General features: G+C 39.4%; 1 protein-coding gene across 1 annotated transcript in view; it reads left to right on the top strand.

Annotated features, from left to right (window-relative positions):
* The window catches only part of TSHR (thyroid stimulating hormone receptor), a 124,500-nt gene that overhangs the window by 59,089 nt on the left and 39,521 nt on the right, over window positions 1-25,890 (top strand). Inside the window, exons 2-7 of the mRNA XM_004610238.2 lie at window positions 5,590-5,661; window positions 8,797-8,871; window positions 16,925-16,999; window positions 19,256-19,330; window positions 21,716-21,793; window positions 25,089-25,157. Coding sequence (XP_004610295.2) covers window positions 5,590-5,661; window positions 8,797-8,871; window positions 16,925-16,999; window positions 19,256-19,330; window positions 21,716-21,793; window positions 25,089-25,157 — 444 coding nt within the window. The remainder of the gene's footprint in view (window positions 1-5,589; window positions 5,662-8,796; window positions 8,872-16,924; window positions 17,000-19,255; window positions 19,331-21,715; window positions 21,794-25,088; window positions 25,158-25,890) is intronic.

Genomic DNA, 25,890 nt, shown 5'->3' with positions numbered 1-25,890 from the left:
AAGCCAATTGCTTATACCTATCTTGAGGAAGGGGCTTGGGGGAGAAGGAAAGAGAAAAAAATTGACTATAAATGCTGTTGTCAATGAAAGCTAGCTACAAAATAGTTACATAACTGTAGGAACACAAACCCTCACTAAGGGCTGTGTCTCTTGCACCTACGATTCAGTTAGAGGTAGATAAGACATTCAAACTTAGAGTAAAATTATTTAGGAAGATGGAACTGTAAAACTATATCTTCCTTATTTAGTATTATTTAATTAATAATATGCCAAAAACAGTAACAATAATGGGCCTCATTCCCCAGATCCTGAACACAACAGGGATGAGTGGCGATGTTACTGGTGCCCGCTCAAGCAAATCGATGAGCAACGATGACAGTGATACAGTGATTTATTTAGTTAGGTGTCATGGCCTGAGCCCAGATTTAATTCTTTATTTTAAGAGAAATTAATGGCTTGAAGAAACTGTTTTTAATACTGTTAATCAGTCTAATAATATTTAATGGCTAGTTTAATAAGTTCTTTGTGTCACTTTTGAAGTGATAATGCTGCAGGGATTTTACTGCAAGGGTTTTACTGAATCATCTGACTAGTTTAGGGCCTTTGGGGTTATTTGGAAATTTGCCTGAGGTATTGCTGATTGCCTCTAAGTCTCTGGAGAGCCTGTCTGGGGAAGAATCTATGATCTTGGGGAACTGTTAACTTCCCTTTCATGAGGAAGAGCCCAGGAACCTGCATGAATATAAAATACGTAGGATAGGAACAGCTAAAATGGGGCTTCTCACAGAAGCTGCAAGGGGAAAGTGATATTCCTTGTCAGGAATGAAAGACTTATTTCTTCCAGATTATGTAATTATTAGTAGGACTCTATCCAGGTAAAATGTATGAGACTCTAAAACTAAATTTGTCAGCTTTTTTTGGTCAGGTTTTTATAGCCAGCTGTCATTTATTCATACATGTAACATTATTGGCATCCGTCTTCGGAGCTGGGATGCATTATAACTATTATTACTATGCTCAATTAACAAATAGGTAATTCAGGAGGAAATAAATATAATGGTGCAGGGAGGCTCATGGGACACTTTGGTGGGGGAGCAAAGGAATGGGCAGTAATTTTTTTTTTTTTTTTGCTTTTCGGATCTCACCCAGTGATGCTCAGAGGTTATTCCTGGCTCTGCACTCAGGAATCACTCCTGGCAGTGCTCGGGGGACCATATGGGATGCTAGGGATGGAACCCAAGTCGGCAGAGTGCAAGCAAATGCCCTACCATTGTACTATCACTTGGTTCTGAGCAGTAACTTTGAACATCAACACCAGATACTTGAACATGTTGTAACCCTACTGCCTAAATGGTAACAAAATCTGCACTGTAGCACTGTCATCCCATTGTTCATTGATTTGCTCTAGCGGGCACCAGTAATGTCCCCATTGTGAGACTTGGTTTTTTTTTTTGGCATATCAAATATGCCATGGGTAGCTTGCCAGGCTCTGCCATGCAGGCGGGATACTCTCGGTAGCTTGCTGGGCTCTCCAAGAGGGACAGAGGAATCAAACTCAGGTCAGCCGAGTGCAAGGCGAACGCCCTACCCGCTGTGCTACTGCTCTAGTCCTTGGTATATCTAGGTATATTGAAAACAATCATCATCATTAAAAACTTGTTTGTGGAATTAAGCTAATGTTAGCATTTCAAATATTTTTGTCTTTAAGAGACACATTCTACAGAGGGGAGAAAAAACTTTTCCTATGCCCTTCCAGGTTCCCAGTTGGGGCGCCAAAAACAGATTCACTAGACAAAGTATACAATTTTGTTGCTTTTAAGTTTTATATGCCCTGGGAGTCTTATAAGGTAATGAAGACCTGAGGAAGAGCTGAATGTTTTCTTCAATAAACCTGAATGATAGGTTCGAGGAAAGTGGTGGAAAGATGTGTTGGAATCAAGGGGTATGAGCTAATATTAAGCTGGAGCGAACATAGTTCCTTTAGATTCCCTTTGCCTTCCACTGTTATTAGAGATAAAGATGCAACTTTCTTCCAGGAATAGGAGCGATACTTAGTACATGAAGGTCTTATGAACTGCTCAGGGGAAAAAGGCTCTCCAAGAGTTCTTTTGCACCACCATTATTCAATTTACTTCAGCTTTAAATATACAACAAGCCACAGCACTGTGCTTCAGAGTAGTTAAGAGTGTCCAGAATCACATCAGCTACAGCTTACAGTAGGATGATAATCTTTATTTTATTTTATTTTATTTTATTTATTGCTTTTCGAGTCACACCCAGTGATGCACAGGGGTTACTCCTGGCTCTACACTCAGGAATTACTCCTGGTAGTGCTGGGGAACCATATGGGATGCTGGGAATCGAACTCAGGTCGGCTGCATGCAAGGCAAATACCCTACCCGCTGTGCTATCACTCCAGCCCCAATAATCTTCATTTTAAACTAAGGTGCACATATGTTTATGTGTGACAGATAATTCAAGAAGCATGTATTTCAGGGATTCAGATATTAAGAAGAGCAATGCTATTTGAACCCCAAATCTATTGTTTTTAACCCAAAATCTGTTTAATTGCACTTAGAAGTTATTTTGCTTCCAAGTCAAACTTCTAAAAAAAAAAAGCATTGTAACTTTCCTCTTTTTTTTCTTCAATTAAACCTGTTGCATAATTTTGAATACAAAATATACGCAATAGTTTTTAGTCAATGAAAATTTGAAAGTAGGTTCATATTAACCTCAAAGTATGTTGGAATCTTCCTGTCTTTAGGCTCAACAATCTCAAGCTTAGGCCAGAGGAAATTGATCATGGTAGGTATGTGCAAGGTCCGAGTCCTGTCCCCTGCACCATATGGCCATCTGGGCGCCACCAGATGTAACCTGAAAACCACTGGGTATGAACCAGGTAACCCCCAGCATACCTGGGCTGAGCAGTGCCTCATCATTTGCCCTGTCATTGAACATCCAGCTACACAGAATGGTTGAGTTCCCTGAGAGTGACCCCCAAGGTCCTTGAGCACTGCTTCAGAGCACCCACCCCCAAAAAACATTCAGTCTCCTTGGGTGATACTTAAGCAGTATATATTTCACCCTTTAGTTTTACTTTGGCATGCATGGCCTAATATTACAAGATCTTAAGAAAATGATCTATTCATCTCATTTTTTAAATTTTATGATCTTAGGTCTGGACCAATAGACTAATCAATCCAGAGAAGAGAATGTAAGTGGATGTCTTGTAATGAAGAATAAGTAATTTAGGGGATCTGAGTTTTTAAAATCATAGTAAGGCAGCATGGTAAAACATCCCATGCTTACAAAGGACTGATATTCTAATCATTTGACATTTACCACCCTCAAATTAATATGACTTTTTATTAATTAATTTGATCCTACTGATGTTTTTAATTACACAAATTGTGGATACATTTCTTGACAGATGGACATGATGTATCAGGTTTTTAAAAAGCGACTATAAATAGGTCATTAGTACTGGGCTGGTTAAGATTTCCTGGAATTTCTATAGGTCTATGGTTAAATCTTTTCTGTAGTAGCTTATGACTCTGGAATTGAGTTGTCTTCCATTAAAGACATCAGGGTTCTGAGAAAAATTAGTACTTTCTAGACAGCAAAAAATAGCTAAGATCAGGATAACAGTTAAACTTGGTGGTGCTGGGGAACTCTATGGGTTCCAGCAAGGAAGCCTGCAATTCAGGCACTTCTGCAATCTCCCCAGTCCCTTTAAAGTGTGTGTGTGTGTGTGTGTTTGTGTGTGTGTGTGTGTGTGTGCGCGCTCACGCACACATGCCCAGCAATGTTCAGGATTTACTCCTGGCTAAGTGTCACTCCTGGTGGTGCTCAGAACACCATATGGAGTGCCAGGAATTGAACATAGACCAACCAAGGCAAGCACTGTCCCCCCCTCAACCTCTCCACCCCCATATGACCTCCCCACCCTGTTCTTTTTCTTTATTAGTATAAAGATCTTTCTTTTGTATTCTAGGAGCCAATCCTTCTAGGCTTTACACGCAAATATTTTCTCTCAGGCTAGGACGTATCTTTTTATTGAAGATTCTCTTTTGACTAAGATAGTTTTATTTAGAAAACTGTAAGGAGAATCAGAAAGCATACAAGTCAGGTTCTCATGCAGAAGCAGAGAGAGAACCTCTGTATTGTTCATTGTGTCTTGCACAGAAGCTCTAGCCTTCTTAAAAAACTAGTGCCCTTCCCGCTGTGCTAGTGCCTAGGCCCTTAAAAATATGTTCATTGTACTGAAAATATACATAATATACAATATTATTTGGGGGGCTACACCCAGCTGTCACGAAATCACGAAATCCCCGTTAATTGTCGGTTTCTCGAGAGGGCTCAGTAACCTCTCCATTCATCCTTTCCCTGAGATCTTAGAAATCTCTCTCTACTCGGCCCTCTCAATGATGTGGCTCTTTCAGGGTCAGGGGAATGAGATCCAGCTTGTTACTGGATTTAGCATATGAATACACCATGGGAAGCTTGCAAGGCTTTCAAGGCCATGTAGGTAGGGAACTCTCAGAAGCTTGCCAGTTTCTCCCAGAGGGAGAAGTAGGCTACAAGATATCATGTGGCCGCTTTGCAGCCACACACTTCTGGGAACTTGCTTTTAAGTCTCTGGATGTTGACCATTGATGGGATTACACACTGGGTTCCTCTGCTGGTACCTTCATGTATGAGGCCTGTCTGAACGTGTGGAGAGGGGCCTCCAGCATGGCTGTAGCTAGGTTCTGGTGGTCTTCGGCCGCCGGGAGCTCTACTCGGGGTGGGGAGGAAAGCTGGAGCCCATCCCCTCCAAGGGTCCCTGGGGAAGACAACCAGGCGTGCAGGCAAGAGACTCTCTGACACCCAGCTGTGCTCAGCTTTATTCCTGGCTCTAGGCTCAGGGATCACTCCCGGTGGGCTCAGCAGACCATCTGGGGTGCTGGGAAAGGAAACCCATCTGCATTATGCAAGATAAGTGCTCTCCCTACTGAGCTCAGGCCCCGTAATATATAATTTTAAATTTCACCTTTTATGTCAGTTGGGAAATCCTGGAGGTACTAAGGGGTCACCAGATCTGTACCTAACAGTGCTTGGGTGGTAGATGGAGGGCAAAGAAGATAGTGATTAAAGAGAACTTTTTCTTGGACAAAAATATTACAACCATACTTTAATATCTAAGATATCTAAAATGCATTTTACTCCTACTAACATATTTTCCTGTGGCATTCCAGGACGCCATCAACTATATGATATGAATTCTCTAGTTTGCAAACTTAGGACTATCCTTAAGTATCCTTATGTATGTATCCTTCAGGTTAACAAGTGGAAGGTGAAAGTAGACAAAGTATAATAGTTTACTGCATAGATGAAAATTAAAAATTCATATTCTGCCTCTGAATTTCATTCTCAAGTCTTGTTTTGTTAGGGAAATACTGTATGCTTATTTTCTGGAGGGTATTGTTTCTAATGTTTATCTATGATGGAATATTTTGTAAGGGCTGTCATGCTCTTAGTAATTGAATTGCATTATTGTAAAAGTCCAAGGATGAAAACTCTAATTGTATAACTCTGTTTTTTTTAAAGGAAGCTTATAGAGACACATCTGAAAACCATCCCCAGTTGTGCATTCTCAGATCTTCCCAATATTTCCAGGATGTAAGTAATTTTTTCATCTAAACTGAAATTTCCATTATAACATTATTCACTAAATGTATTTACTATATCAAGAAAAATACTCGCTAATGATTGTACTTGCACAAGCCTATGGCAACTCTATTTCTGATATACATAAAAAATTTTATGTACAACATGCTTGCTTAATTTTGCTTTATCATCACTTACTTATTTTTACTTTATTATCAATCCTCCTTTGCAGGAGGATTTCAGCCATACCTGGTGGGGTAACTGCTGACCAGTGCTCAAGGAGCTTGTAGTGGTAGGGGCTGAACCCATATGCAAAGCATGTGCTCAGTCCTTTACTCTCCATCCCTAAATGATTTTTTAAATGCAGCATAAATTTAAATTCACCTGGTCTTGAGTATTTAATAATTCTTAATATATTCTCATCTATTTTAGAAGACTCTTTGCCAGGAATCTCTCCCATAAAGAGATGACTTCATATGAGGAGATTGTAGATCGTCTCATAAAGAGATCCAACCTTAAACTGTTTGTCCTGGGTGCTAATTTGTGGTTCACTTTTAGCCACAAATTCTAACACTTTATCATAAATACAGCCAATAATATCAGATTTTTTTGAGCTACAAAGGAAAAATAAGAGGGGCATAGTTCAGAGAAGATAATAAGAGGAATGAGAAGATAATGAGAAGAAAAATAAGGGGAGGTAATTCAGAGAATAAAGACCCTGAGTTTGCTCTCTGGTGCTTCATGATTCCCATAGAACCAGAGCGTGTGACCTTGGTGACCCCCAGAACTGCTGTGCCAAATAGCACTGCATCTCAGGACTGAGACTCACCAGCTGTTTCCCCAGTCCCCCAGACCCCAACTCCATAGGGGTCATGACTCACATAAAAGTAGAGTGAGAAAGAGATGATTCAAGTTAATTCTAAACCTTGAACCCTGATAGAGCACTTACCAAATTTACCTGTCTGTGTCTACCACTATAACAAGTGGCTTAAAGTTAGAGAACAGTTCTTGGATGAGTGAAATGCGAACACAAAAGTTCATAAGTTTGTAACTGTACATCACAGTGATTCTCTAATAAAAAACTTTTTTAAAAAATCAGCAACACTGGGTGTATTGTGCTAGAATAGAAGTTACTATTACTTTTTGCAAAAATAAAGTTAGAGAACAGTTTTGTTTTGCTAATGCCCATTTTCTGATACACAGAAAATATTCCCATAGGTAATTGTTGGATGAAACCACACACATGTACATTAATAATAGCTAAAGATCTGGTACTAGGGTTGAGGGAGAGATCATCAGAATAACCCTAGGTGGGTAGGCTGCCAGAAATTGTATCGATTCCCACCTGTTAATCTGGTATAATTATTAAATAATGCTTTGCATTGACTCACAAAAAATATCCTAGTTAGGCTGATGAATAATATGCTCTCTCTAGTGATGATAGAAGACTTATATGCTAATTTCTCAGAATTTTGAGGAAGCAGAGGATCCAATTTTTCCTTGTTGTATATATAGTATAAGTTACCAAATTACTCCCTGTATTCCATTGAATAAATGCTTTCTACATGTTGTCTTCACAACTAAGCTAATACAATCTTATCAAGAATGATTCAATTGAAGAAACCAGAACTTGAATTATTAAGACACAGACTAAGTGACTAGCCTATTAAAACCTTAAAAAAATTAGGAATCTTTGAAACTTTCAAAATTAATCTTGCTCTTTAATAACCTAGCTTCCTCCTTTATGACTCCCCACAATCTCTATACAATAAACTAATTCTTTTTAATGTTTACCGCTTTTCCTTCACGGTAGAAATATGATAATTGGATCAAAATAATTTATAGAATGTGTTCACGGTGGAAATGGTTGGCAGACCTGATAACTGTTAGAAAATAGGTAATTCAAAACAGAAAGTACCGGACCACAAGGACACTCAGAAGAGCCATCAGAACCTCAAATGGAACAGCCGGTACAACTCTTACAAATATTATTATTAATTGAAGAAATTTACTAGCATATCCCATTCAACTCAGTCTGTCCATTAGGATCATCTGGGCAACTTTTTAAAGATAAAAACATTTGCCTTAGCTCTCATAAATTGATTTATTTGTCCTGTAGCAGATCTTGAACGTTTCTCTTTTAAGAGCTTCCCAGGTAGGAAGTATGGTCAAGGTTAAGAAGCTTTGCTATGGCAACAGGTGGACACCATCTGTTAGTTATAATTTTCCAAATGTCATATAAATTCCTCTGGAAAAAATCAATTACTGAATTTGTTCACAGTAGTCATCCTTATCACAAGATGGAAGTTGAGATTATTTGAAACATCAATCTTCATGCATTCTTAAAAAATTATATCTAGAAGTTTCTCTTTTATCCTTTATTATATCTTGAATATATTCTTTATTATGTTCTTTATTATATTTAAATGATATTTTGCTAATAAGGTTCATGGTATATCCTGGATTTTCAGATCATCAAAATTAAGAGGAGAAATCACAAGAGATTATGTTGTCATTCTCCACCATACTTTGTATTAATGTTCAACTAGAGAATTTTGGATTTTTTTTATCCTGTTTAAAACCACATTTCTAATGAAATTAGGTACGCCATAAAAATGCTTCATATTCACTCTTGTCTTCATTTCTATCATCTTTCATTTTGGGCTATTTTTAATAACTCACCTATTAATATATTCACATATATTTATTGAGAATTTACTACTTGCTGAACACTGGAAAGATATTTAATGGCTACCAAAAATAAAATTCTCCATTTTGAAGAGCTTATAGTCATTCAATATAAATTAAATATCATCCAAGCATCTTCAATATTGTACTATGATTATTAGTAAATTAAAAGTTTATGATCCTATGATACTTCTTTGTAGTAATTTGATTTAATCAAGAAATCTGGAGACAGTTAATGAATATTTTTTAAAGTAAAAAATGAATTAAATCTGAAGAATGAATAAGACAATGTACTGAGAAGCCTTTGGGTACCATAGGACCTAGAAAAATTAGTAACTAAATTTAACATTGGGAGAAAAATTAAGGACTGTTCTTGGGAAAGAAATTACAAAAAAATAGTAAATGTTTAGTTAACAATCCTACTAACATCTGTTCTTTATATATTTTTGTGACATTCAGCTACTTATCAATAGATACAACTCTGCAGCAACTAGAATCACATTCCTTCTACAATCTGAGTAAACTGACACACATGTAAGTACCATGGCCATCAACCCAGTCAGATAATCTTGCTTCATAATGCATGTATTCCTTGTGGCAATAAAAGCTGACCTCTAGATTGTGGGTCAAAATTTTAGTTTCTGATTAAATTCTTATTCTCATTCTCATTTTATGTTAAACTATCTCAGTGATCAGTTCCACCCATGGTTAGGAATTAAAGAAAAAACTTGGATCCTTTTTCTAGAATTGTCATTTGTTTTGTTGTTTCTATTTTGAGTTTTATTAATGTAGATGTCAGTGAGTCATAGCTCCCTGCGTTCCACTTGCAAGTCCCCTTCCCCCATTAAAAAAAAAATAATTAAAATCAAGAGAAGCTGGAGACTTCAAGAAATAGGTTTTTGCCTAAAGTCCCCTCCAGTTTCTTGAATGTTATTTGTTTGCTTGGTTGCTTGCTTGTATATTTTTTAGTATAATAGCTTTATTTAGAAAGGATATTAATTCTAAGAACATGGGATAAGAGAGAGAGAGGAGACAGTTCATAAAGTAGAGAAAATACGCATCCCTTATTGGATTGTCAGAGACTCCCAGATAGAGTGAACCCATAAAGGACAAAAGTTGCCTAAAGGAGAAGGGTGTGGGGGGCTGGAGCGATAGCACAGCGGGGAGGGCGTTTGCCTTGCACGCGGCCGACCCGGGTTCGAATCCCAGCATCCCATATGGTCCCCTGAGCACCGCCAGGGGTAATTCCTGAGTGAAGAGCCAGGAATAACCCCTGTGCATCGTCGGTGTGACCCAAAAACCAAAAAAAAAAAAAGGAGAAGGGTGTGGACACCTCTAGAATGGAGTGTCCCATAAAGTAGTAACACACTCTGAGCTAAGAAGTGAGCAACTCCAGGGTAGAGCATAGCTTCGTGTTTTTGTTTGTTTGTTTGTTTTTGTTGTTGTTTTTGTTTTTTTTACTTCAGGCAAATAATCTTACATGCATCTGTGTTTGTAAATCTTAAAACTCCACTAATGTTGACTGCAGCACTTCATCTCTCTCCAGCTACCTCACTCTCTCTACCTGGGGCTCTGGGTTAGGTTCTGGGCAAGTCTGAAGCTTTCTCACCTTCCCTGGCATCATTTCACTTTGCAGAGTGAAATGCCAAGTTTGTCTTTATTCTTCCCTTCGATTCATTTCCAAGCTTGGCATATTATTGACTCGTGAACTAGGAATGGTGAAGTGTGGAGAAATACCTCTAAGGTGAAGGATCACACTGAAATGCCACAGTCTGGTGGTCTGGTGGCTATTGAATATTTGAAGTAGAAAGGAGAAAGAGATGGGGCAAAGACAATCAATGGAAGGAAATCAGAGTTGGAAAGTTCCTTATTGGTGGGAGATTTGAGTCTTCATTCCTCCCCTTCTTTAATCTCTGTGTATCTGTCTGTCTGTCTGTCTTTCCCTCTCTCTCTCTCTCTCTCTCTCTCTCTCTCTCTCTCTCTCTCTCTCTCTCTCTCTCTACCTGTCTATCTCTGTAAACTCTCTCCTCTCATGCAGCTAATCTCCCATATTGTTAGGGATTTAGGCTGAGGACTAAATGTGTGATATGATGCAGTTGTCTTTTTTCTTTTCTTTTTTTTTTTTGCCCTTTTGGGTCACAGCTGGCAATGCAAAGGGGTTACTCTTCTGGCTCATGCACTAAGGGATTACTCCTGGCGGTGCTCGGGGGACCATATGGGATATTGGGAATTGAACCTAGGTCAGCTGCGTGCAAGGCAAACACCCTACCCACGGTACTATCACTCCAGCCCCAATGCCAGTTGTCTTAAACATGACAATGTCTCTGTTGGTAATTAATAAATGGTTTACAATAAAAGGAAGCAATAGAATCTCTCATATGTTTAAATGACTCTCATGAATGTTAAACTGATAATCTGCTGGTTTGCAAAGCCCTGCACAGTGAGCATCAGTGTATTTTTAGCTAAATGTCTACTTTATTTATAGTCCAGTGAGGGGACAGTAAGTAATAAAAATTATGCCAATTTATTCTTAGGGCTGATTGATGATATTCTTTAAATATCATTCAAAGACATTTAAAAATTGCATTTGTAGAAAGTAATCCTAAATTGAGGTCTAGGGATAACCCTAACTATGTAACCAGAGATCAGTCTTTCAATCTCTCTGAACATGTTTTGTCTTCCAAGGCTGGACATTTCTAGTCAACAAGATGCAAAGTTGTGAAATATTTTCCCGGCAGCTGCACCATCCATTCCATGTGGGGATTACTTGAAGATTTCAGTGGCCCTTCTGGAGCTGAATGGTTTTTTGTTTGGTTGGTTGGTGTTTGGTTTGGGGTCCATCTCCAGTGGTTCTCAGACTCTGTTCTAAAGAGTCATTCCTGGCTCTTTTCTTAAGAGTCACTCCTGCCAATCCTTAGAAGTCCATAGATAGGGCCAGGGATCAAACCTGGGCTGACCACACACAAGGCAAAGGTCTTATCCCCCAGTACTATTTCTGTGGCCCTGGAACTGTATATAATTAAAACTACTTTTAATACTGAGCTATACTGAGTTGCTTTGAATTTAAAATTTTTTATTAATGGTTGAGTTAACATAGATATCAGTGTTTACGATGATGCAATTATTGTACAAAAACGATTATTACACTTCCACTATTGTCCTTATGCTACTTCAAGTCTATCCTATCCCTCCCCACTCCCCAAGTTTTAGTGATTTTTCTTTTGTTAAGTTTAGAGTTTTTGACATGCCTTTTATAATATTTTTTTTAAATAAGGGCTGGGGACATAGCTCAGTAGTAAAGAATTTGCCTTGCACATATAAGAGAGCCCTGACTTCAATCTCTGATGCCACAATTTAAAAAAAAAAAAAAACTTCAAGGGTTAAATATAAAGGAAAAGTATATTCCTGTCCTCCAAAGCATAGTACCATAGATGACCACTATTTATAGTGTTGATCTGGCGCCAAGGCACTGAATTGTCCCAGGTAGACAGGTCTCGGAGCTGAGAACTCTGGCCTTCTCAGAATGGAGGCAGGCAGATTCCCCAACCTGCAGGGCGACCCCGAAACCCCATCCACACCCAGCATCCTCCAGCATAGAAACGGCCTAGCTACACAACTGAACCTCATCAACCCGCCCAGCCACTAAATCATCCCAACCCCTCGCCCCTCGAGTGTGCAGCATACACGGCCACATGAAACCTTGGTACTGACAAAATCCATTGTACTGACAGCCCAGTTGGCGCACTGCAAATTTGATGGGAAAGTTGCATAGGAGCCCACGATGCTCAATGAGCAAACATAATAATAGAGAAGGTTCGACTAGTGCCAACAAGCTCAGTAAATCCTCAATGACTTCAGTAGCATTGTTGTAAGATATAACATCACAAATTCTCTTTTATTCTTTTATTTTTTGGTAATCCCATTTACCATTTTGTTGTAACAAGCTATAAGAATTAAACTTGTTTGTTGGGAGATTACTGGTGCCTGCTCGAACAAATCAATGAGCAAAGGGATGACAGTGACAGTGACAATTGGGAGATGCGAGCCGAAAATAGACTATAGACCAAACATGATGGCCTCTCAATACCTCTGTTACAAACCACAACACCCAAAAGGAGAGAAAGAACAACAGGGAATGCCCTGGGGCTGGAGTGATAGCACAGCAGGGAGGGCATTTGCCTTGCATGAAGCCGACCCGGGTTCAATTCCCAGCATCCCATATGGTCCCCTGAGCTCCACCAGGAGTAATTCCAGAGTGCAAAGCCAGGAATAACCCCTGTGTATCACCAGGTGTGACCCAAAAAATCAAAAAACAAAAAAAAAGGGAATGCCCTGCCACAGAGGTGGGGTGGAGGGGGTATGAAATGGGGGTGGTAGGAGGGACCTTAGGATCACTGGTGGTGGAGAATGGGCACTGGTGGAGGGATGGGTACTCGATCATTGTATGACTGAAATGCAAACACAAAAATTTGTTTTTGTTTTTTCATTTAATTTTTTAAATTTTATTGAATCACCGTGAGATAGTAACAAGCTTTCATGTTTGGGTTACAATCTCACAATGATCAAACACCCATCCCTCCACCAGTGCACATTCCCCAAAACCAATATCCCAGGTATACCCTCCGTTTCCCACCCTCCCCCTGCCTCCATGGCAGACAATATTCCCCATACTCTCTCTCTTCTTTTGGGCATCATGGCTTGCAAAGCAGACACTGAGAGGTCATCATGCTTGGTCCATTATCTACTTCCGGCATGCATCTCTAATCCCAACTGGTTCCTCTGGCCATCATTTTCTTAGTGATCCCTTCTCTATTCCATCTTCCTTCTCCCCTCCGCTCATGAAACAGTCTTCCAGCTAAGGGACCATCCCCCTGGCCCTTGTATCTACTGTCCTTGGGTGTCAGCCTCATGTGATGCTACCCTACACTCCAAAAATGAGTGCAGTCCCTCTATGTCTGTCCCTCTCTTTCTGACTCATTTCACTTAGCATGATACTTTCCATGTTTATCCATTTATAAGCAAATTTCATTACTTCATCTCTCCTAACAGCTACATAGTATTCCATTGTATAGATGTACCAAAATTTTTTTAACCAGTCATCTGTTTTAGGGCACTTGGGTTGTTTCCATATTTGAGCTATTGTGAATAGTGCTGCAATGAATATATAGGTACAGGTGTCATTGCTTACTGTGCTCTTTTGCATCCTCGGGATATATTCCCAGAAGTGGTATTGCGGGGTCATACGGAAGCTCAATTTCTAGTTTTTGAAGGACTGTCCATATTGTTTTCCAGAAAGGCTGGACCAGTTGGCATTCCCACGAACAGTGAAGGAGCGTCCCTTTTTCCCCACATCCACGCCAGCACTGGTTGCTTTTGTTCTTTTGAATGTGTGCCAGTCTCTGTGGCATCTCATTGTTGATTTGATTTGCATCTCCCTGATGACTAGTGATGTGGAGCATTTTTTCATCGGCCTTTTGGCCATTTGTATTTCTTTTTTGAGGAAACTTCTGTTCATTTCTTCTCATTTTTTCATGGGGTTGGAGGTCTTTTTCTTATACAGCTCTACAAGTATCTTGTATATCCTGGATATTAATCCCTTATCAGTTGGGTATTGGGTAAATATTCTTTCCCATTCTGTGGACTCTTTCTGTATTTTGGTCACTGTTTCTTTTGAAGTGCAGAGGCTTCTTAGTTTGATGTAGTACCATTTGCAAACACGAAAATTTGTAGGTATGTAACTGTACCTCACAGTGATTCACAAATTAAAAAAAATTTTAAAGAATTGCAACAATATTGATAATGATTTGTGGTATTTATGATTATGGTAGCAAGATTTACGGTAGGCCAATTATTATAAGAAATAGATAAAAATAAAAGTGGGTGTTAGTCCTAAGGTAAAGGAAGTTTCTCACTCATGGAACAATTGTGGGCATCTGGCTTAGTGGACAGCCAATCTTCGTCTATTCAGCCACTCAGGGGTGAGGCTCCTGGTTCAGAGGTACTGCCATTTTCAGCTCTTATTCAAGCCAAGCCAGAGTGATTTCAAACCACTCCAACCCTCCCTGCTGTGCTATTACACACTGAATCGCTTGCTTTCTCTCTCTCTCCAGCTTCCTGGCAGCAGAGTTGGCCTTCTACAGGCTTGAGTCATAATTGGTCTAACTCAAAGTCTCTCCTACAAACTGACCTTTGTAGGCATGCTTGAAACTCATTCAGGGTCTGACTCTGATTGGAGGCTCTTTGGCACTTACTTCTCCCCCTGCTGCCTTTCTCTGAAACGATGACATCAGCTATAACTCATCCCTAACATTAATTGTCTCCATTTGGCTAAACTACTGACAGTCCCTGCTCACCCTCTCCTTTTCTTGGTAGACTTTTTGTTCTCCTGTTTTATTGAAACATAATTGACATAAAACATTATTTAAGTTTAAGGTGTATAGTATGTTGGTTTGATACACTAATATACCAATATACTGCAAAATGGTTATCACCATAGCACAAGGTAATATTTTGATCCTGTACATGATTACTATCTCTTTCTTATGATTATGCTATCTAACATCTACCCAAATATGTAAAGCAACATATTAAATATAATTACAGTGCTTTATATCAGAGCTCTGTAAAGTAAAACTTGTTACTTTTGCAATTGGAGAATTTTTTCTCCCAACCAAATTTCTCCCACTTCCTCCATTCCTGGCCCTGGACACATACCTCTGTATCCTTTTTTTTTTCCTTAATTTTTTTCCTTAATTTGTATTTTTAAAATTTTCACATATATTATCACCCCTATTTCTCAGTAAAGATTTTTAAATCACTGTGAACAAGTCAAACTTTCTCCTGATCTCCGAAAAGAAAAAAAAAAAAGCTTCCCCTAGTATTTTCTTTTTTATTACATTTTATTCATCATTTCTTTTCTCTCTTGTTTCATTTGGGGGTAGAGTGGACACACCTTGCAGTGCACAGGGTTTATTCCTGGCTGTGCACTCAGTGATTACTTCCAGCAGAACATGGGCCATCAGGCATTGAACCTGAGTAGGCTGCCTGCAAGGCAAGTGCCTTTTCTGCTGTACTATCATTTTCTTTCCTCTCATGTTTCCACCAAGAAATCAGTCTTCCTTTTAATGCTACCCCTTCTTCTTGCACCCTCTCCACATCTTTCTTTTCATACGACCCCGTGTGGGTTAGGACCCCATTGACTCAGTTGTCAGCAGCAAGATATTTCCATTCTCCTCTCACTCTCTACCATGGCTGACTTGGTTGGGCAGCAGCACTGTGTTTTATTACAGCATTCTCTTGGGACATTCAAGTCTAGTTCACTTGTTCGATGATGGTCTCTCAGGACTTGGAAACAATCTTAATATATAGTTATTAGGTTGTGTGCGTGTTCTTTTTCTAAATGTAAAGAAGTTTGAATATAACAGTTTTTTTGTATTTCCTTCTTCCCTTCCCTTTTGTGCTTTCTGTGATGACTGTGGGTCACCACACTTGGTTGTGGAACTGACCAGGAAGACACAGTTGTAGTGGTCACACACCCATAGCTGCCATGCATGAGAGGAAGAGAGAGAGAGAGAGAGAGAGAGAGAGAGAGAGAGAGAGAGAGAGAGAGAACTAGCTATGGTGCCAGAGATCCCCAAGAGCAGAGCTGCTGGAATAGTGATCAAACCTGTGGACTGATACTAGTAACGAATTTACAGCTTCATTGGTCTCCAGCATATAAAGCAGGCAGGCGTTCTACGGCAGACTATCACGGGCAATGTGTCTCCCCCTCATTTTTCTTTATAGCAAAAGAGGGATTTTCTTTAAACTCTTCTTGGGGATTGGGGTGGGGTGAGTTGGGCCACGCTCAGTATTGCTCAGGGCTTACTCCCAGCTCTGTGCTCTTAGGTGGAGCTTGGGGAATCATAAGCAGTGCCAGGATTTGAAATGTGATCGGCAACAGGAAAGGAAAATTCCTGACCCCTGTATTGTCTCTCAAGCCCTTCATAAACTCTTTGAACACATATATTGAATACAATTAATTTTACCAATGACATTGTCACAGTCACAAATGCCACTAACAGAGCTATGCATTTTGAGTAGCATGTAAATACAGTATGTAAATTATAGACACACAGGATCTCACATCATATATGCTCTAGTCAAGTGAATTGGTAAGACTTCCTGCAGCTAGATAACAGAACACCACCGCCCTTATTCCCATGCTGCTGTCCATCAGAAATTTACCAAACTTCTCCCTCCAAAACCAGGATACTTGCTGTTATAATACCAGTTGGAGGGGCTTAGCTTAGGCCTTGAGAAACCGTTATGAGAAAGGTTGTGCCTATAACCAAATGAACTGAAACTAAATGAATGATGGGAGAGTGGAATAGCTACTGTATTCCCGAGAGGGGCCAGGCTTCATCTGTTGTGAATGGGGGAAAAATCCTGGTAGAAGCAGTGCCTGGGATCATGCATATTCTTATGGGACGAGGCAATGCACATTCTTCTCGTAAGCATTTGTGAGCTCTGATATATGTCATTTTGGTTTTGATAAAAACAGAAGTGGGTATATTGTAGGTGAATGTGTTCCTTGCAACTTTTACAGAGAGATTCGGAATACCAGAAGCTTAACCTACATAGACTCTGGCGCTTTCAAAGAACTTCCCCTTCTAAAGTTCCTGTAAGTGTTCACTCCTCTTTATTCCATCTTTTCTCAAGAAGGGGATTATAAGGATGTCTCCCAGGAACGGCTCTAGGGTTATGTGGGCCAGGCTCATTCCAGTATGTCAGGATCATATCCTATAGCTGACCCCTCCCCTCTAGGGTTTTGGTGAAAAGATTCACATTGTAAAATCCTATTCAAGGCACATATTCTGGGATTACTTACATCACAAATTGTGATGTTTAATTCTTTTCTTTTATTTAATGGGGTAAATTAAATAATTTAATTTACTCTATTCTCTTCCCTTAGGAGAAGGCTTTCTCTATCTCTATCTCTTTCTATATATCTCTGTCTCTCTCCATATTTTCTAAATAACATGACTTGCCTTCAGGGCTCAAAAGATAGTACCAGAGCTAAAGGAATAACTTGTGATCAAAAAAGACTTATGGGAGGGACCAGAGAGATGGTACAGTGAACCTTGGTTCAATCCCCAGAACCATATACGGTCCCAAGTACTGCCAGGGGTCACTCCAGCACAGAGCCAGGAATAAGTTCCAAGCATCAATGAATGTGCCCTTAACTCCAACCCCCAAATAAAACTTTGAGATAAGGCCATCATTCCTATATAACTACATGTTAATCGGTCAAAAATTCTTTGCTACAATGCATTTCTATTATGTGCAAGAGTATATGGGAAACACAAAGGATTGTAAAACATTAACATTCAAGAAGTTTATATTCTAGTTGGAGAAGATATAGTACACAAAACTGAAAAGTACTTGTTTGTAAGTGACTGATAAGAGATATAGATATTAGAGGAGATATTTTCAAAGGGAGATAGACTTGTTTAGGATACTTAATGATAGAGGTCAGGTAGAGAAAGAATTCCCATTCCTTTCCAATTTAGTAACTACTGAACTCTGAGACATTTCCCCTTCTCTTCCACACACACTGCAATTGAACTAGCTTGTTTACTATTCTTCAAATATGTTTTGTAAAATCTCACCTCTCTCCCTTGATATCCAGAATGTGCCATTAGCTCTCTTTAAGACCTCTGACCCCTGCTTTCTCTTCAATTCTAGGTCTCTCTCCCTCTAGAAGTAGTTAAATCTTAATTTTCCCTAGTCGGTACATTGAAGTGATTAGGGTGTTCTAAACTGGAAAACTTTGCCTAAGACTATCTAGGTCTTAACTCGGGACATGCCAAGTCTCTTAAATTAAGAATTAAAAAGAAAAAAGCAATCTTCTGCTTTCACTACCTACATTCTAGTAGATGAAACAAATGATTACCCAATTAGATTGGAGAAGCATCGGGGCCTGATCTTTTTTGGTATTGATGCTGCTTTATGCTTGTGGGGGATGATGGTTGGAAGGCACACCTAGACATGCTTAGAGCTTACTCCTAGTTCTGCGCTTAAGGATTACACACCTCGATGCTCAGAGGACCATATGGGGTGCCAGAGATGGGACCCAGGTGCATTGCATGCAGGCAAGCACCCTGTTCACTGTACCTTCTCTCCAGACTCCTATCACGCTTTTTGTTGTTGTTGTTGTAGTCATTTTATTGAATTGCCGTGAAATACAGTTACAAAGCTTTGATGACTGAGTTTTAGTCATACAGTGATCGAACACCCATTCCCCCCACCAGTGCACATTTTCCACCACCAATGTCACTCTTATCCCTCCTGCAAGCCCCACCCAACTCCACCCCCTGCTGCTATAGCAGAGAATTTCCTTCTCACTCTCTTTCTACATTGGGGTATGATAGTTTGCAATACGGATACTGAGAGGCCATCGTGTTTGGTCCTTTATATTGTATCATGTTTTTATCTTGATTTTACCCTAGTGACACAAATTCAGAAAAGTGAAGGCTTTGTCTCTGATACCTTTCCTTATCTGGAACTACTTCCAAAATAGTACTGTGTCATGGTGTTCCCATGTCACCACCCCCAAAAACCATTTTGGTCAAAATAATGAACACATATAATGTAGAAAAGAAACCTAAATTCTTATTTCTCAGGAATCCCACATGATTCAACAATCCCCAGATTCCTCTAAGTAAGAAACATGTATTGAATGGAGTGTTCACCTGGAGAGAATATATTATCCAAGGCTCAGAATGTAAATGGTTATTCAGATGTTAGTGAAGGTGTCTGCACTGCCTCCAGTCTAACTTCAGAACAGATATTTCCAGCTATGATATTTTTCTACTGTCTCTGTGTTGCTTTTCTCATGTAATTCCTGGATTTTGTTCTTGCTTTTCATGTGTGTTAGTGGCATTTTCAACACTGGACTTAGAACATTCCCTGACCTGACCACCGTTTATTCTACTGATGTATTCTTTATACTGTAAGTATATATGCATTTAACAGTTGCAAGATTTTATCTGGCACTCATAAGAGCTAGGGTGAAGTTATGGGGGTCAGTTGAAGACAAGTAAAGCAATTGCTTCAAAGAGGACTTGCTGTGATAAAAGCACTAATGGATGAAGTAAGGCATAGGTTGGGATTGTCATTGAGTTTGGAATGGCCTCAAGAGAGAATCAGGAAGAAAATGAAAGAGAGTAAAGATAATAAACTCTTTGCAAGGGTGGGGGAACACTCATGCAGTGGTGTTTGGTGCTCTGTGCTCAGAGATCATTCCTGGCTATCCTCAGAGGGTACCATATGTTGTGCTGGACTCAGATGCATGCAAGATAAGCATCTTAACTATCTTTCTAGCCAAGATTATTTTTCAAATTAAAAAGAACAGGGGCCAGAGTGAGATACCACAGCAGGTGGGCATTTGCCTTGCATGCGGCTGGCCAGGTTCGATCCCTGGCATCCCACATGGTAACCTGGGCACTACCAGGAGTGTAATTCCTGAGTACAGAGCCAGGAGTAACCCCTGAACAGATGTGTGGCACACCCCATGTGTGGCACAAAAACAAAAACAAAAAATTTAAAGGAACAAAAATATCTCCATAATTGGAGTATGTTCAATCAAGAGTAAAGGGGTTGTTTTGTTTGGGGCCCACACATAGCAGTGCTCAGAGTCTATATAATATCAGCGATTCCCAGTGGTGCAGCCGTGTGATACCAGGGATAGAACCTGGGTCACCTACATGTAAAGCTCATTTTCAGACTACTGAGCTTTCTGTCTAGTCTGTGCTGGAATGGCAGGAGTTTAGTAGGGGAAATTATGACATGTTTATTTCCTCACCTGAATGACTAAAAGGGAGAAAAGCTTAAAGATAGAAATGCTACTTTAATTTTCACATAGTCATCCCTCACCCCAAGGAATTTTCTTAATTTCTATGAATATGACAAAGCCCTGTTCAGAATAGGAAGTTAAAGTCTTCCATTTAGCTGTTGCCCCAAAATAATTAATTACCTTAGGTACTAAAGTGAAAATAAAGGCTATCTAACAAAATACTTCTCTGTCTAGGGGGATTTGAAGACTGGTCATCTTTGATTTCCCATCACTGTAATATGCACAGCAAAATGAAAAGCCGTCATCCAGCTATTTATATTACTTAACAATACTCTCCCTTACACACACACACACACACACACACACACACACACACACATAAATGACAGGTATCACTATTCTTTCCCATGGAATGGAATGTATCCTTGGACTTAAAGTGAGTCCAATATGCAAATCTTGGGAAGAAAAAAAAAAGAGGAAAAATGATGGGGTATGGGAGGATGGATATTTGGAGCTTGAGGGCTGAAGGGCAAACTTCTTTGGAAAGAAAAGAAAACTAAGGAAGAGAAAAATGAGTTTGGGACTATTGGTTTGTTTGATGGCCACAGAAAATTCAAAGGTGGGAAAGAGGCACATAATTTTTCAAGAGTCACTTGGGCATTGGACATTCAGCTAATAAAAGCACAAAATATGTCCTCTATTTGCTTGTTGCCTCCTATCCTCTTCCTGACCACTACAGCTACATTAAGAAGGTCTAAGAGGTTGAAAAGCTTCTGCTGGAGATGGTAATTACCCAAAGAAGAGTGACTCTCTGTTCCTTCCTATTCTGTGTGTTTGGATTACTTAATATTTTCGGGAAGATATGCAAAGAACCTACCCACCCCCAAATAAAAAAAGGTTCTCTGAATTCCACTTTTCTTCTACTCAAATCAAATGGCCTTACCTTTTTTAAAAAACTCTTCCTGCCTGATTACACTAACAATGAATTCTTCTACTTGCACACGGCTTCTAGCTTTTTAGAGCACTTTAACATAGATTATGTTGTTCTGAGCTTTTCAAAACAACTCTCCGAAGCAGGTAATGCAATGAGCATATCCTGCTAGATAGATGGGGACAGTGGGGCATGAAGAAGTTAAATTATTGATCCAAATTTATTCACAACAGACTCTGCATTGAATCTCGGGTCTTTAAATTACAGGTTCATTTCTCTTTCGACTTGAATTATTCTGCAGCTTGATTATTCTTGCAGGCTGCTTGCATTAAGACAATTCCCTGTACTTAGGAAGCAGGAAATTAGGGAATGGTGCCAACGAGGTTCGAGGTTTGTGTACACCATGGGAGAATTCACCATGGGGCTCTTTTAACTTTCTATGCAGTGGGGAAACAAAAACAAACAAGCAAAAAATAACTTAAGGAGACATGAGTAAAACAAATTGTGTCTGACCACTTTTCAAATATGCATGTGTAGCAAAAACTCATATCCAAGGGAAAGGCATCAAACAAATCTCTCTCTCTCTATGTGTCTCTCTCTCTCTCTTGCAGTGAAATTACAGATAATCCTTATATGACTTCAATCCCTGATAATGCTTTCCGGGGACTCTGCAATGAAACCTTGACACTGTAAGTATTGCCAGTGCCAAATGAATGAGTCTTGGACCACCTGAATACTCATTGGGCTCGTTGTCATATTTCACAAGCAATGTAAAAATGCACATAGGACTACAGCCTTATGTTCTTTAGTCTACAAAGGTTTTCACATAACTAAAAGAAATAGCATTGCCATATGGTATAGGGCTCAATGGAGTGATACCACAGCGGTAGGGCGTTTGCCTTGCACACAACCAACCCAGGTTCTATTCCTCTGCCCCTCACAGAAAGCCCAGCAAGCTACCGAGAGTATCTCGCCCACATGGCAGAGCCTGGCAAGCTAACCGTGGTGTATTCAATATGCCAAAAACAGTAACAACAAGTCTCAAAGTGCAGACGTTACTGGTACCCGCTCGAGCAAATGGATGAGCAACAGGATGACAGTGATACAGTGATAATGCTCAATAGAATGGTATTCCTCAATCTTTTTTCAATCATGGCCCCCTTCTGGCCTGTTTCCTGTGTGTGCTCCCCATGCTACCAGTTTACATCCTACTCTTACACCCTCTCCCATTTATGGAATTTTCATGGGTGACTTCTTTGGAATATCTGGGATGACTAGAAGAGGGTCATAGTCTATAACTTAGTACTTTGTTTTACAAAAGAAGATCCTGGTATTAAAGAAAACCTGAGTGAATTTCCTAAGGTCACTGAGCTAGAAACGATGCCCCTAAGGACTTTTCATACTCTTGGCACTTAATTAACTCTGGGTTCACCTATTCCTTTTAGTTTCTATAAGGGAAATGGTGACTCAAAAACAGTTTGCATTATACCCTAGTATCTTCCCAGGCTTTGAATGAATTCCTCTTTTTAGATGTTGAAAAGTAGGTGCACTTATACTAACAGAATTACCCAGAGAAATTCACAAAATGTTCTACCAGAGAAGAGCTAATAATAGTAGTATAAAAATAATTTAATTCTCCAGACAAAGAATTCTCCTTGCTTGTATAATTAGCCACAAAATAGACTTGGAGCTACACTCAAATAGTGCCCTGTCTCTACTTTTATAAAATGAGTCTAGTATTTTTTGTTTGGGGCTTAAAAAAAAACTTTAAAAAATATTTTTGGCCTGGATTGCCACCCCAGCTCCAATTCTCTGGTCACATTGCAGCCTGAGGACTCTTTGTCAGATAGAAATCTGATGAAATAATTCTCCAACAAAATGATCCAAGTCTCTGTCCACCTAGAAAGGAGGCTGTGCTTAAGCCATTCAGAGTCTGCCATTCTAGACACTAGGAAGCTCACTCAACCTTGAAGACCCTAACCACAGTGGAGTCTTTCAGTTAATCCACCCAGAACAAGTGAGGACTCTGTCAAAAGGGCAAGAGACTCTTGATCCACCATCTCACTTGACAACCTGGCTAAGAGCTGGAGCCTGACCTGTTCCAAACCTCCACTGTGCCGTTTAGTTCTTCATGGTCCATAAATCCCGTGCTCAACTTCTTTATGGAATGCTTTATGGGACCTTTGTTTGGGGGCATCTTCCCCTGACAACTCCATATCCTAAGCAGCCGTCTCCAGAGAAAGGTACTCACAGTCCTTCCCTTAGTCTGGGGCCCAGTAAACAGGTGGTAAACATTTGAATCTGAGAACTTCATATTTTCTAAAATTTCGAGGTGAAGATAGCATAATTTTTCCCCAGTGATTATTTTACATTCATGCAAAGATTACTGGTCCTTTGAATCTCAGGCTCAAGCAACCTATAAATAGACAGGGATCTCAGTCCACACCATAGAATTTTGCACCTATATGTCTGAGAGGGTAGAATTTCAACAAAGTTTGCAATCCTGCCCTCCTTTCTTCACTAGTTTCACTTTTCAAATTCAACTGGACAATTTAGAGTTTTGTTTAATATCCGAAATGTGGTTGTAACAAGCAAACATTTTTCATTTCTAGGATGAATGAAGTTTGGCAACCAAGTTTGGTAAATAAGAAATGTGTGTTACTCTCACATCTTCATAAAAGGACTCTAGTTGAAAGGAAATTCGTATCCATTAGGGGTTTCCCAGTATTGGTGGCAGACATCTTTGCATTGTAGTTCACACCCAAGACAATCTTGGCAGCTGAAATTAAACCTGCTGTGAAATTAGCAAACCAATCCAAAAGCATATATTTTACTTCAAAGTTCTTCATAACTATTGTGAGATCTAATTTTTCAGGGTATTTTCCTTAAAGTACTCTGAAAAATCTCATAAGTATCCATGATTTTCTTAAGCACATATATATTTTATCCTCCCAACAACATTTTGATTAAGCATTATTTCCATGTTTTATAGATAAGGAAATTAGCAATATCAGGATCATACAATGGTAAAGTCACAAAGCTATATCAAATTCCAAATTTTGAGTTTCTTGTATGCTTCTTAATATTTTTTCCCAGAGTTCACAGGAGGTAAATTCTGGACTATTTCAGAGTTTGCCTACAGTTGCCACTAGCTGTGATTGATTGTGATCATGATTGCCCTTTAAAGTAGAAAAACATCCAAATGGATAATGTCTTTTAAAGTGTTTGTTTAAGGGGCTGGAGCAATAGCACAGTGGGTAGGGTGTTTGCCTTGCACTCGGCCAACCCAGGTTCGATTCCCAGCATCCCATATGGTCCCCTGAGCACCGCCAGGAGTAATTCCTGAGTGCAGAGCCAGGAGTAACCCCTGTGCATCGATGGGCGTGACCCAAAAACCAAAAAAAAAACCTGTTTGTTTAAGAAATTACACTTAGGTGGCTGGAATAATAACAGTACAGTAGATTTACACATGGTCAATTAAATTTGGATTAAATTCCCAGCATCCCACTTACCCTGAGCCTCGTTAGGAGTGACCCCTCAGCACAGACCCAGGAGTAATCTGAACCCACTGGGTGTGCCCCCCCAAAAAAACTCTTATATTCCACCTTCTCTGACCCTGAGATATTACCCCAACCCCCTATTTTTAGAACATATATGTGAAACATTATTTTAAAGTCTTTAGTGGTGGTAAATTGTTATTCTTTGAAGTGTACATGCTTTGAAGAAACAAGGTTTTTAGGAACAAAATCTGAAGAATAGGGGTTTAAAGTGGGAAATATTATCTTATGCCCAAATAATAAGATAATGGGAAATATCATCTTATTCCCCAGGTAATATTTTATATGTTTAGGTGAAAATTTCTTGTGGTGGCTCTTATGTGGGACCTGAATATCGTTCTACACATTTTTGATACTGAAGAGACTTTCAGGTGAAGGCCCCCCAACGTCTCTCATCAACACTGATTTCTCTCTCTGTTGGTTATAGGAAATTGTACAATAATGGCTTTACTTCTATCCACGGATATGCTTTCAATGGAACAAGGTTGGATGCTGTGTAAGTCAAGAATTGTCATGGAAACTCTCCCATACTCACAACCTTAGGAAGGACCATGCATTGATTCACATGACTGCTAGAAACAGTTTCTATGATAACACCCTGGAGCCTCAAACTCTTGGTCTTAGTGTGACCTCGAGTTTTTAACAAGATTAAGAAACTTTTAGGTTCTAAATTTTTTTGCTTGTCTCAATTTTGGGATCACTCTTGGGAGTGCTCAGGAGTTACACCCCGTTTGGTGGTCAATCCTGGTGGTGCTGAAACCAGGACTCTCACATGCAAAGCATTCACTTAAGCCTTTTGAATTATCTATTTGATCCTAAATCCAAAAGCTTTTTTTATGCTTAGTAAAACAGAGAACCATTGGGTCACCTTCAATTCATGAGGAGTAGCATGGTGTCACCTTCAGTTACCATGTTGGAGTGGTATGTGTATGTAAATATTTATCTACTATGTAGATGAAGTAATGAAATGTGTTAAATTAAGTCCAAAATGATACAGAAGGTAAGGTTTTTATTTTCATTCTTTTTCCTTCCCACATTTTCAGGAAAGGCATCAATTTATATTTGCGTCACTTAGAAATTTCTGAGAAGCCATATTCAACTTTTTCCTTCCCTCAAAATAAATACCTAGAACAAAATATTGGCAAAAAAAGATATCCATTAACATGGATTTATGTTTCATTGTATTTTCCTATCAGGTCTTTATGGTCCCCTAAAACTATTTGCCAGGG

This window comes from Sorex araneus, chromosome 3 (genome assembly GCF_027595985.1).
Source record: "Sorex araneus isolate mSorAra2 chromosome 3, mSorAra2.pri, whole genome shotgun sequence".
Taxonomy (NCBI): domain Eukaryota; kingdom Metazoa; phylum Chordata; class Mammalia; order Eulipotyphla; family Soricidae; genus Sorex; species Sorex araneus.
This window is presented reverse-complemented; position numbering and strand designations above follow the sequence as displayed.